This window comes from Ceratotherium simum, unplaced genomic scaffold (genome assembly GCF_057802395.1).
Source record: "Ceratotherium simum simum isolate JZ-2026a unplaced genomic scaffold, ASM5780239v1 HiC_scaffold_48, whole genome shotgun sequence".
Lineage (NCBI taxonomy): Eukaryota > Metazoa > Chordata > Mammalia > Perissodactyla > Rhinocerotidae > Ceratotherium > Ceratotherium simum.
Genome location: NW_028261264.1, coordinates 170778 through 185466, shown reverse-complemented (window position 1 = coordinate 185466; position 14689 = coordinate 170778). Strand labels below are relative to the sequence as shown.

General features: G+C 35.9%; 1 protein-coding gene and 1 pseudogene across 1 annotated transcript; both read right to left on the bottom strand.

Moving 5' to 3' along the window:
• Positions 1–345: 345 nt before the first annotated feature.
• LOC147911189 (olfactory receptor 5M10-like) lies at positions 346–2111 on the bottom strand. Its single transcript, XM_087428445.1, is given in 2 exon segments — positions 346–1299; positions 1302–2111. Coding segments are annotated over 2 exon segments (930 nt in total). The 5' UTR covers positions 1681–2111; the 3' UTR covers positions 346–748.
• Positions 2112–11451: 9340 nt separating this feature from the next.
• On the bottom strand, positions 11452–12388 carry LOC106800020 (olfactory receptor 5AP2-like; annotated as a pseudogene).
• Between the last annotated feature and the right edge of the window lie 2301 nt (positions 12389–14689).

The following is a 14689-nucleotide window of genomic DNA, read 5'->3' as shown; positions in this document are numbered from 1 at the left end:
GAATCGAGGGATTTGCCTTTGTGCTACTTAGTGGCTGAGAGACTTTGGGTAAGTCATTTAACTTCTCTGTGCCTAAGACTCCAAATGTTATAAATGGAGGTCATAGTTTTCTCACTAGTTCAGTTGCAAGGATTAAAATAAATAGTGATATAAAAATGAGAACCAAAGTATAATTGAGTGTCACTTATGATTATTTTTATGCATGTTGATTTATGTTCTATCCTGTCTCTAAAGAAATTCTGAGGTGACTTTCACCCCAAAACGTACACAGCGAAAACATTAAATCACAAATAGAAATAAATAAATAGAATATTTGAAAAAAGACTACAAAGAGATCAACCATTAGATTAAGAGAATTGCCAAGACTAAGTTTAAGTTTGGCTCCTGAAAGCCACAGTGGTTCTTAGGACTAAAAAATAAAAGGAAGCATACAATTATTTAGACAAAATATGGAGTACTTTTAAACTGATTCTAAAATATATTTTTCAAATAGGATTATAAATCTGGATATGAGCATATTCTGGTTGCTAGGAATGGTTGCTAACAACTCTTTGCTTAACAAAAAGGGAAGTTTCGTATGAACTAAGAAAATGTTCCACAGACTAAATGATGCTGATACTCAAAAAGAAATTGGAACGAGGGAATCTATTACATTTAGGACCTCTCTCTTACTCATTTCTAGGTGCTAATCACTATCTTATCACAGACACTTAGTCATTTCAAATGAACAGATGGCTAAACTGCAATTTCATGAACAATTTCCCTTAATCGTTTGCTGCATGGCATGGATCACATCCTTGTTCCTTAGACTGTAGATCAATGGGTTCAGCATTGGGCTCAAAAAAGTATAGAAGACTGCAATTATTTTGGACTCCTCTATAGACTTCTCAGATGGGGGCCTTAAGTGCATGCACAAGAGGGTTCCATAAAATATGGAGACTGTTGTCAGGTGGGAACCACAAGTAGAAAAGGCTTTGTGCCTGCCTTCAGCAGAACGGATCTTCAAAATGGCGGCAATAATGAAAAGGTAGGACAGGAGAATGATGAAGAGGGAGCTTAAGAGAGTAAAACCAGCAACTACAAACATTGCCGTCTTCTTGACATAGGTATCAGAGCAGGCTAACATTATAAGAGGAGGGTCAGCACAGTAGAAATGATTGATTTCAAGGGAGCCACAGAAAGATAAGTGAAAAGTCAGTAGTGCCTGAGAGAGTCCATTGAGGAAGCCAAAAGTATAAGGGACCACGACTAGAGAGATACAAATGTTCCTGGACATTCTGGTGCTGTAATGTAAAGGTTATGAATGGCTACATAACGATCCAATGCCATGGAAGCAAGGATATAAAACCCAGTGATCACCAGGGCAATGAAGAGAAGACACTGCGTGAAGCATCCAGCATAGGAGATGGTCTTCTGGTCTGAGAGGAAGTTGTGCAGCATATTTGGAGTAATGTTGGAGGAATAACAAATGTCTACAAAGGAGAGGTGGCTAAGGAAGAAATACATGGGCGTTTGGAGGTGAGGATTGGTCCTGATCAGAAGGATCATGCACAGATTCCCTGCCAGTGTGATTAGGTAGATCACCAGAAACACTCCAAACAGGATCTTCTCCAACACTGGATTGTCTGTGAGTCCCAAGAGAATGAATTCCCTCACTACAGTGTGGTTTTGAGAAGACATTTTCTTATCTCTTGAAAACTGAAAGTGAAGAATTCTCTCTGATCCAGATTCTGCATTTATTCCATTTTTTCCAGTAAATGCATTTCAACATTTAGTCTTTGATCTATTCATCTATTGGGAAGTTACTCTTTTTTCAACAAATACATCACACATTGAAACCTGTCATAATGGAAAACTCCATATTTGGTATTTTTTTTTCAAATTTTGTGGGAAAAAAAGCACAAGAATTAAAATCAGATACAAAAAACAACAGGTCCTTGGCATCATTCAAATGGAAAACTGAACCAAGTTGGATTTCTAGCATCCCTCCAGATCAGATATCCTATTTTCCAGATGCAAAATCAAAAATAAATATTCAGTACAGCATTTTCACTTGAAATTCATAATTGCTTGGCTTAATTTCCTTCAGAAGGCATTGAATTAGTCAATTTATCTCTTGACATATGGCTTAGAAGGTACAGAATGAAGAATTGCTCTCTCTGCTTTGTAAATTCACCCACTCCTTTATTAACCTACACTACAAAGATTGATTTTTTTTACTGTTGCAGCTTCTGGGTTTATAGCAGTGAGTGAATTCCCCATCCTCGTGGAGCATATGTTGTAGGAAAAGGTACCGATGTTAAACACACAGATAAAGATGGATAACATGTCAGTTAGAAGCAAACACTATGAGGAAAAATGGGGGCTGGGATGCTTTTAGATGGCCATTCAAAGAAAGACCTTTCTGAGAAGCTAGAATTTGTGCAGTAAATAAGGAATACAAGTATCTGGAGAAGAATGTGAGGTTTTTCTGTCCCCATTTTATGTGCAACTAACACATATGAAAATATTTGTCTAGAGAAATACAGATCATGTTTAAATATGTCCCTAGCTCCCACCTGGAGCCACTATCTCTCAATTCTTTGTGAAAATAAGATACAGCTGGAAAAATTGTACCTCAGAATTGCACCCTAAGGATACTTTTATCTAGTTTTCACGTAGACATCAGAAGAGATTGCATATAATAATTAATTTTTAGAGATGTCATGAAATATTAACATATGAATAGAAAAATCAAGTAAAATTGATAAAAATAATTTTTCAACATTGGTGGGATATTAATCTTCACAGAAAAGAACAAGCATATTTTTAGTGAACAAATGTATAAAATGACCTACCTGTAAAAGTTGACTTCCATATGTTGTAAAAATGATGGGAGAAGACTTATAATGTATTTCTTGGTTACATTCCCTAGGCTATTTTAAAAACAATTCTAAAACATCCAATTAAAAGAGTCTTTTTTCCTCAAGAGTATAACTTTATTTTGGTGCTTTGAGATCCTAGATTCTCCTTTGAGGCCAAAATTTCTACCTTACATCTGTGTACGCTGCTTGGTACCAAGTGCGTGAGATCTTTAGCACAGATAGAGAAATTAGTCATCATCTTTAATAATATGGAAGGAGGGAAACATGGGTAGATAAGTTTTGTATTTTTGGTATAGTAAAGATGAGAGGATTCTCAACAGAAGTCTTCAATGTTTCTCTATAAACACTGAGGTTAGGTCATCTAATGAGAGTGAGGAGAAGGATGATGAAGTCAATGAAAATTTGAGGAGCAGAAGGAGTGTGGAGGGCAAAAGGGTGACATAATCAATGGAAGGAAGTAGAAGCGCTGGTCAGGGGTGAGGACACTTTGGAGTGTGGACATTATGGATTTATACTGGAACAATCTGCCCCATTGAGTTAATTTCATCAACATGTTAGGAAGCAAAAATGAGTCTGAGAGCCAGGATCATTCATGAAATTGATGATTCTTAAAATTGGTAGTTTAGGAGGAGGGTTGAAATTAGAATAAAGAATATTTGAACATTGTTTGGTGCTGCATTTGTTAGAGAATAAAGAAATATAGAGATATTTTCACTAGTCTGTCCAGTGCACTCATAGTTCCAAGTCAATACAATCAAAGAAATCAAAGTGTAGTCTGACCAAGAGAAGCATCTCTGATTTTATTAGTTCTCCAAATGATGTGTTACACTGTAAGAAATCAGTCATGAGATAAAGCTGTATATCAATGTCAAAATGTAGACAATTATCAACTCACCACATTTGAGAAGATTTGAGCATTACAATATTTTTTTTCAAATTGAAGTGGAAAGATTTCTTTATTTCAATTTTTATCTCAATTTGCTCCTGATTTCCTGCACAAATAAAATAATAAAATTTAAAGAATAAAATCTACTGCTAAATATTCCCTTGAAATAAAAGTTTCTTGTAAGATTGTAGAGCTAATCTTAGGATTGCAGAGCCCTCATTTCCTGAGGCCTTAATATGGAGATTTCTTGTTTTACATAAAAATAGTGGAAGATTTGACCTTTCTTTAAACAGAATGTCGGTTTTTAGTTTGAAGAAAATTTGTCCTAAAGTGATTCTGCATGTATGCATTTAAGTATTTTCTAATATCCTTTAATATATAATAACATTGGTATAATCATAAGATTTACAAAAACTGTTCTTCAACAAGAAACAGGACTAGCTCTGTAGTAACTGAATGGGCAGGCAAAACGTAGTGAATTAGCATTTTTAGACTTGGAAGGGCAAGTACCCATCCTTTTCAATATGGGATCACTTGATCAGAAGTCCGTACATAAGAAGTTGATGTTCATTTATTTGTACAGTAATGAATAAGATTAGAGGATCCAGACTTTACCTAAGTGTATAATACTAACTCAAAGAAGACTTTGACACATTCTTGTTTCACTTTCCTAGAAAGCCTTCAGAAGACTATGTAAATTATACTTGATGACATGAATTCCTTAGTTAATATCATTGTGCTTCAATTGCAATTACCAGTTGACATGTGTCTGCTAAAAGGACACCTAGTGACTTAGCTACACAAATGTCACAATAGTCAGATAGTTGGAAACATCCTTCTGACACTGTAAGTTTCTTACTTGCACTTTTGTGTGTGTGAGGAAGATCAGACCTGAGCTAACATCCGACGCCAATCCTCCTCTTTGGCTGAGGAAGATTGGCCCTGGGCTAACATCCCTGCCCATCTTCCTCTACTTTATATGGATCGCCGCCACAGCATGGCTTGACAAGCAGTGTGTTGGTGTGCACCTGGGATCCAAACCTGCGAACCCTGGGCTGCCGAAGCGGAGCATGCGCACTTAACTGCTGCCCCACTCGGCCAGTCCCTTTTACTCGTATTTTTGTGATTATTCAATTGGCTATCTTTTTAAAGTTATAGTAGATTCAACATTGTACTGGAAATTCTAATCTATGTAATAAAATTATACAGATTGGCAAAAAAATAAAATTGTGTTATTTACAGATCACATGATAGTTTACATAGAATCTCCTCTTAAAATACGAAAAGAAATGTTAACTAGACTTATTGTGGTGATCATTTCTCAATAGATACTGATATTGAATCGTTAAGTTGTACACCTGAAAATAAACTAAAATATAGATGCAAAAGAAAAGGTAAGAATGTATTTCAGAAGGTGACATGATTAAAAGATCAATACACATAAATCATTTATATTATTATGTAAAAAACAACCACAACTGGCAAATAAAATATTTAAAATACCACTTATAATAACATCAAAAGCATAAACTACTTAGAAATGAATGTAATAAAAACTGTGCAAGAGATACATACTGAAAATCACAAAACACTGCAGAGAGAAATTAAAGAAGACCTAAATAATGGAGAGATATATCTCATTTGTAGATTGGAATGTTCTGTTGATGCAAATAATCCATAATTAATCTATAAGTAAAAATTGAGATGACTTCATTATGAGCCAGACCTAAGGACCATGTAGCCCGGGAGAGTACCTTCATGAAGGAAGGTAGAACTCCAAAGAAGTGAGGTGTACAGAGTGGTTATATACTGTCTTGGAACAAAGAGCATGCTTCACATATGACAGGAATATCTCTTTCACAGTAGTTATGAGATTTCTTTGCTGGCACAGCAGGTCAGTGGTCATAAGGTGAACTCAGCAGATCCATAATTAGTTCTTAGTTTCTGGGAGGAGGTGCTTATCTTTAAAGAAAAACCAATATGGGGGGAAATTACATCCTTGTCTTTAAGGGCATCATTCTTTCCTTTGGGACATTGTAAATGTTTAAATCAGATGTATAATACATGCCCAACAGGCCACATCAGTCCTTTTTAGAAAAACAAGGACAGGCCTAATTAGTTTTAAACCAAATGGTTGCCTCGTATACTCTAATATATCCCATTGCTTTTTATTTAGTTATCAATTCAATACTAAGTTGTCAATTCTTCCTAAATTGATCAATAGTTTTAATGCCAGTCCTGTCAACATTTCAGCAAGCTTATTTTTTCAAAAATCAATAAACTGATTATAGAATATATACACATATAAAAAAGACTTAGATTAGCCAACATCATTTTGAGAGAAAAGAAAAATTATTGAATGATCTACACTACCTAATTTCAAGAGTTAATAAGAATTTATAGTACTCAAAACAATGTGTGGATCTAAGGGTAACAAATAGATTAATGGCACAAAATAGAGAATCCAGAAATATATCCACACAGGTATAGTCAGTGGATTTTTGAACAAAGGTACAAAGGTATTTCAATGGGGAATGTCAATGGAACAATTGAATATCTGTATAGCAAAATTTAACGTTAATTCCTACATCGCATCATACTCCAATACTCCAATATTAATTTGATGTGGATCATGGAACTAAATGTAAATACTAAATCTACAAGTCCTCTAGGGAAAAGAAAATAGAAGACTGTCTTCGTGATCTTGAGGTAACCAAAGATTTCTTAGGAAGGACAAAAAGGCATTAATTATGAAACAATAAATACATATTTTTTGAGTCATCAAGTTTCAAAATGTGCACTCTTCAAAAATAATGTTAAGATAATGAAAAGGCAAGCCACAGACTAGGAAAAACATTCCCATTAAGTAATTCTAACAAGAACTTGTATTCAGAATACATAAAGATCCTCCACAATTCACTGATTTAGCCGGCCAATTAAATTTTAAAAAATCAAAGATGTGAACAGACACTTCACAAAAGAGGATATAAGAATATCCAATAATCACACGAAAAGAACTTCAGTACCTATAATTGTCAAGGAAATGCATATTTTAACTAAAATGGGATACTACTTCACAATCTCATCAATGGTAAGAATTAAAATGATTGACAGTGATAGTATGAGGCAACTGGAACCCTCATAATACACTACTTGATGGAATGTAAAATAATTCAACTACTTTGAAAACTGGCATTCTTTTTCTTAAAAAGTTACAATTTCTTAAAAATTTATGACCCAATAAATCCACTTTCAAGTATTTAACCTAGAGAAAAGAGGACATATATCCACAAAGAAACTCAAATGTATATTAGCAGATTCATAGATAAACAAACTTTGATACATGCATATAATGGACTACTATGTAGAAATAAAAATGAACAACCTACTCACACACCTTAAATGAATCTCAAAAACATTATATGGAGATGGGACCCAACTTTCTGAATGGTAGAGTGATTGATACCAAACCTCTTAATCTCAAACTCCTGTGCCCGATGCACAGCAAGACAAACACAGAGACATTGGTACTTGGAGAAGGAAAAAGATCTATTCACATTGGCCAAAATAAGAAGGCAGGAGCCTGTGTTCACTCAAATCCGCCTCTCCAAGAACAGAAAGTAGGAGGTTTTTATAGAGCTAAGGGGCTCAGCAGGAGAAGCTTCAGAGAAACAAGGGGGTCACTCCCTCTAAGCCCCTGGGCAGTCTGACTTCTGGGCTTCAATGGCTGCTGAGGGTGCCCATCCAGCTATCTAGTGATCTCAACGTTCCCAAAGGCATTCTATTTCTTCTGCAAAACCAGCTCACAAATCCTCAAGACCCCTGAGTCACCCCTCAAGTTAAACAGGAAAACAGCAAATTGGTTTACTATCTACAGTAATCCTCAGGCACTGGGCTTCATGGTGACCTCTCAAAACCCGCTCCTCTATGAAAGCAAGGAGAACACAAGCAAAAGTTATCTAAAACAACTTTTTCAGAATGCTGGAAATCAATCAAGGGCTGGCAGAATCTTAGAAGTGTTTAGTCTGGAAAAATGACAGAATCTTGCTAAAAAGAGTGAGCTTCTTGGCAGTTTTTACTTGTCCTATTCCCACGCCCTCTCCCCAGCTGCATAGTAGCCTTGAAAACTGGAATTGTGATCACGTGGTTTTGCACATTTGTCAAACTGCATTAAACTGTACACTTAAAATTTGTACATTTTATTGTGAGTAAATTTGCCTCCATAAATTATGATTTAAAGATAAATTTTGCTTTCCTCAGAGTCAAGCAGATCACATTACTCACTGGTTGTTTAATACTGAGGTACTGATTTAAAAAAACAACACAGCACAATGTTATAAGGGCTCTTTCCTACTAGAGATTAATGCAAACCGAAGGCTTAAACATTGAAAGCTAAAGTTTTCCTCAAACCCGTTCTTCACTAGAACATTTTTTTAAACAATTACATCAAGAATGGAATCCAGAAAGCTATATGGTTTATCTTTTATCTCTTCTCTTTTCTTTCTTCCCACTGTCACTGAAGCCTGGGGTGCGGTGGGGGGAGGTGGAAAGAAGAAGAAGAAGGGGAGAAGGAGGAGGAAGAGGAGAAAGAGAAGGGGGAGAGGGAAGAGAGGTAGTCAGATGGAGAGTTTTAAACAGTGAACAAGGGTTGTCAAGGCAACTACTCACGGGCCTTCTCTGTGGAGACAGGGCCCCAAAGAGTGTTCACCCAGGCTGATGGGACCAATGAATTTCTAAATCTATCCATCACACACACTGCATAGTCTTTGAGAATTAGGCACACTGAAACATCAGTATAATAAGTAAAGATGATATTTCTATGTTGGTTAGGCAGTCTGACATAAGCAGAAAGAAGAAAACACATGAAACTCAAATCTAGGCACTATAGAAAAACCAAAGGACCAACAGCTGTATTTTCCAAGTTTTAGCCTAAAAGTCATGTCTTCTGTAATGTCTTATGGCTTGATTTTTTCCTGATCCTCTGTTCCATAAAGAGGGTCTAGTGGCTAGTTTAGTCCAAAGGTTTATGTGTAACAATTACAAACATACTAAGAAGCTTCTGACTCCTGGGTTTTGTTTTTAAATATACGAGAATAAGTAGGCAGTCAGCAGACTTAATAAGCCAAAATGTACTGACTTGAATACTGCTAGTTGGAGGGCCCCTGACCATTTCAGTATGTGAAAAGCAATCTCACGTCAATCACTTTCAATATAATATTGATCAGCATTGCAATCCCATGTGCTAAAAACACTGCACATACTTGCATTTTTCTATCAGCAGAAGTCTAAGCACTATGATAGGCAGTGGTGCAAATATGTTTGAAAAAAGGAATCTACAAATTGCATCACATGGAAAAATATCTAACCCATCTACCAATAACGTTAACACTAGTTTTAATATTCTTATTGTGGTATAAATAGCATATAGCATCACTGCCTAAACTAGGAGTTTGCAAATAAAATGAGCAGTGGATAAGCAAGGAATTTAATGTTACTGAGTAAATGTACAGTGGACTGCAGTAGCTATTGTAGAGTAAGATTTCTTCTGATAATTCGTGACCCCACTCTTACCACCAACATACACACACAAAGGCAAATACATACACCTCTACACAGTGAAGTTTTGAGCCATTTCAGGTAATAGCTGTCCTTTCTAAAGAGACAGAGCCTTGCCTGTAATGCAATAATCCTAAAAGTATGCAAACTTGAGACCATCATGTGAAAAGTCTGTGAAAGAGAATAAATGAATCCATAATGAGAGAGGAAATGAGAGACAGAGAGAGAGACCTGGTGGCACAGAGAATTCCAGGTCTATGTTAGTTTGAATTAACTTTGTGTCATTCACTGAAAAGGTCCTGAAGACTCTATTACTATATGTTGAAATCACATTTACTTTATGTAAAATGAAAGATATAGGACACTGAAATATCATCTGCTTATTAAAATGTTTTGTTTCAAAGAAGATAGGACAGCTTGTTTTAAAAAGAATAGAACACTATCCAACAGATCATCCAGCCAGATATAAGATAACTTTTCTTTTCTAATATTAACTTTTTGAAATTGTGGTTATTGAATACTTTCAGTTCCAGATGCCAGAAGCAACATTTTGTCTTCCCACACCCTGTGCCTTCCATTGGAATGATTCTTTTTTGTTTTTTAATTAATTTATTTATTTTATTGATGTTTTAATAGTTTTTAACATTGTGAAATCTTGGGTTGTACATTTTTGTGGAATGATTCTTTTTTAATTTGAAAACTTTTATTGATGATTATAAAGACATGGAGAGAAAAGGTAGATATAAAGAGGTTTATTTTCTCAAGGAGTGCTCAGTCTATGTTAGGAAACATTACACAGCATTTCTGTGATTTGTTTCTGTGACTAAGAGCTTGATTAGTGTTGCAATATCTTTAGAATCACAGGAATGGGCATGTGTAACTGTTTGGGAAGGATGAAGAAGGGTTAGGGACAATCAAAAAGGACATTATATTTGTGCTGTGTCTTAAAATGTGAAGAGCTCTCCATAAAAATAACTACAAGATGGACGAAAACCATTGGATTAGCAAAAAAATTATGTGTTTTTAATACACAATGCCTGAAAAGCAGAGTAAGAGAGGATTAAATTATAAGATCTGGGTTTAATTTCTTATCAAAAACCATAGGCTGTAGCTGAAAGCAAAATTATTCCTTAGTCTCTTTTAAATGGCTACTTTTCGATTAGGACGACAATCAGTCTTTCGATGAGAAAGGGATATACTAGGATCACACTTAGTATATTTTACTGAATTCTGACCAGTTTAAAACATTCATGTTCACATGTCAGTGGTGACTATCTGTAAAGAAAATCCAGTCCTACTGGGGAGATATCCCAGTTATGAAAATATTGGTCAAACCAGGGGAAAACTTGATTGTTGTTACAATCAAATTGCAACCAGCAGTAAAATAGCGAGGTAAGGTTAACTGCTAAGGCATCAGGGAAAAGATATCCATCTTGCCCTAGCTCTTTAAGTGTAAACTGCTTACCCATTCAAAGATCAAGCCACATGACACTGTATTTTCAGGGATTATGAAGAATTCCTCTTTTCTAAGCCCCAGAAACTTCCATTCCATGATCCTTGGTGTTTTTTCTCTGTGATTCCCCCTTACATTTACCCTGTGGTTTGTTCCCATTACACCCTCAGTGGTCTAGATCACTCGTCCAGGTTAGAGACACTTGACTTCAGCACTTCTAACCAGGATTTAGTTCTGATGTTTCTCTCTAGTTCACTGGGGACAAGAGGCAGTCTCTAAGCCATGTTTCAGTCCTCTGGCCATATTCTAGTTCAGTCTACTCCCTATCACCTGTCTTCTGTCAGTTACATGCACAACCAACCAATAAGCGAGTCATCGAATGGGGGACAAAATGGAGTCATTCCTCCTGCCACTCAGTATTTTCTCTTTCAGCTGCTTTTATACTGGGTTTTGTACCTCAGAACAGGGAGTTGAAATGTGATATTTGTGTATTTTCAAGCATAGAAGTTCTGTGGAATAAGTGGGATTTACACAGAGTGATCATATTCCCCAGGATGCTTAGGACACTTGGTCCAACTCCACTATCAAAAAAATAAATGAAAAAAGAAAGCTCATGACAGACTGAAATGGGTCCAGGGTCAGTGGAGGTGGGTTTGGTCACTTCTAAGTTCCCTCAAAGTCCTTTGATGATTCTAAGTACAAAAGTAATAAGAGGTTATATTAAAAATTTTACCTAAGGAAGCTTTGACCTCCTTGTTTCTCAGACTATAGATGAGAGGATTTAACACGGGGATGACCACTGTGTAAAACACAGATACCACTTTGTCTTGGTCCATTGAGGAGCTGGAGCTGGGGCGCAGATACATGAACAGGATTGTGCCAAAGAAGATGGTGACCGTCATCAAGTGGGAAGCGCAGGTGGAAAAGGCTTTGTGCCTCCCCTCAGCAGAATGGACCCTCAAGATGGCAATGAGGATGTAGAGATAAGAAATGAGAAGAGTCAGGAGGCAGCTCAGTTCATTAAAACTGGCAAAAGCAAACATGACAATCTCATTGACACGTGTCAGAACAAGAGAGTTTCAGGAGGGGTAGAATGTCGCAGAAAAAGTGGTTGATGACATTTGAGTGGCAGAAAGACAGTTGGAAGGTGAAGCCAGTATGAATGGCAGCATTCATGAAGCCTGCAAGGTATGTGGCCAACACCAGGAGGACATTAAGATGGGGGGACATAGTGACTGTGTAAAGGAGAGGCTTGCAAATGGCCATGTAACGGTCATAGGCTATCACTGCCAACAAGAAGCCCTCAATGCCAGCAAAGGAACCAAACAAGAAGAATTGCATGGCACATTCATTAAATGAGATGACTGGGTTCTCCACCCAGAAATTCACCGGCATAGTAGGGGTAACAACAGAAGAATAACAGAAGTCAACAAGGGACAGGTTACTGAGCAAAAACTACATTGGGGTGTGGAGACGTGAGTCAATCTAGATTAATAGGATCATGCCAAGATTTCCAAGCACAGTGATCGTATAGACAACTAAGAACACCATAAAGAGAAGGCACTGTAGCTCTGGATGATCCCTGAATCCCAGGAGAATAAATTCAGTCACTGTTGTGTGATTTCTCATACTTTTCTCTCAGAATGGATAGTTCATCTGCTAGGATAAGAAAGAAACCAAGGAAATAAATTGTACAAAAAAAATACCAGAAAAATCAAATAGTTCATTCTCTGCTATAGGTAAGATTACCTCTTAAGATGTCCTGAGGACATGTGTAATAAACATCTTTACTTTCTTATTATAGTAAAAAAATGACAAGATTCTGTAAATAAACTCAGTAAACTATTTTATTTAAAAATGAATGTGTGTGTGTGTGTGTGTGTGTGTGTTTGTGAGGTCTTTGATGATCAACCCCTGTTTGTCCATATCCTACCGTAACTCCCAACTTTTCTCCTCTCCTCCCTTGATCCTACTGCCTTCACCACTTATCATCCAATTTCCTTGCATTTGCCATGGTAATTAAAAATCTGATACAGTTGAATATATTTGCTGTATCCAATTCTGTTTTTCCTGTTTTCTCTTAAGCCATCTCTAATCAGGTTTTCACCCCATTACTCCATGGAAACTGCTCTCACCAAAGTCATCAGGGTCTTTATATTTTGGCAAATCCAGTGGTCAATTCTCTGTGCTTATCTTTTTGATCTATCAATAACATTTGACAGAGTTGATTGCTTACTATTCCTTGAAAGACTTTCTTCTCTTATCTTCCAAGACACTAGACTCTGAGTTTTCCTCCTACCATATGGGTTGCTCCCCCTCAGACTTCTTTGCTTTTTCCTCCTCTCTCTCTGACATTTAAGGTTGGAGTAGATGAGAGTTCAGTCCTTGATCTTCTTCTCTTTTCTACCTACACTCTACTTTGGTGATCTTATTCAGTCACATGGCTTTAAATACCATCTATATACCTATAACTCTTGAATTAAGATCTCCAGCCCTCACCTGTCTTCCAAACCCCAGACTTATAATTAAACTGGTTACTCATATCTCCACAGGAATGTTAAATAGCAACTCAACATAACCCCAAACTAAATTCCTCGTGCCCTCTTTTGATTTACTGCAAACAAGTATTCCCTGTCTCAAGTCAGTGTCAAATCTATGCTTCCATTTGCTTAGATTAAATTAAATGAACAGATAAGTAAATATTGGAGAAATTAATATATTCTCTTTTTCACACACTCCGTAACCAGTTGATTAAATAATTATGTTGGCTTTTACCTTCAAAACATCTATATCAATAATCCAACTACCTCCTACAACCTTCATTCCTACCACCAAGGCCCCAGAGTCAACAACATCTCTCACCTAGATGACTGCAAAAGTCTTTCAACTGATCTTTCTATCTCAAAAATCAGCTAAAATCCTACCCTGCAAAATAACCACTTTTAAAAATTTGCAGCCATTTTATCGAGCTCTACTTTATGCGTATATATATACAAATACTTGCATTATATATGTAATAAACATATAAATTGACATAAATGAAATTATACTCTATGTGATACATATGATCTTATATATGTGTGTACGTATTTATGTATATATATATTTATGGATATGTATGTATGTACAGAAATGTACGTGTGTACATATGTATATATATATATACAAACATAAACACACACACGATGAAGGCTGAAAATTGTGGTCATTTTCTCAATTTGTGCATATGAGAGCATAAAATTATTTTATCTAATGACCTTTAGAGGGCCTTAAATATGCCAAGTGTTTTGGCACTCTTTCTAAAATTACTTAAATTTGCCTGTTTTGCACACACACACATGCATATGTATATATACCTATAGATATACATATATACATACATTTCTGTGTGTATGTATATGAGTATGTTGAATATTCTATAAAATTCTTGTCTGTTATTAGTGATCCTAAATCCCTGTCTTCTAAAAAAAAATCCATGTTCATTTAGTTGGTAACATGAAATTCAGTGTTTCAGACATATTCCAATTGAGATGTTTAGTCTTAAGTACTTGAATGTTTTTTGAGTTTCTCTGGGAAACTTTCTATATCTGAACACTTTGAGATAAATTAAATCATCTTACCTTTTGTCCTTAAAAAATACACTGGAAGTAGAGGTGTTTATTAGTTTAATTTTGTTTTATTTATTGGTTTTGGAGAAATACAAGTTTTCTATCTTACAATGTGCAATTTATAGCTTTGATGAAAATGGAAGTGTCATAAAGGATTCAGCTATGACAGAATTAAGGCATGGTTAATTAATTCCACAAAGAGTAGAAAACACTGCTTCTGAATCTGAGGCAGAGAGTCAGCCTTATTAAGGCTGTGATCATTCTCTTGAGAAAAAGTCTAAAGCTTGAAATGAGCTAATCCAAAATTAAAACATGCATTTAT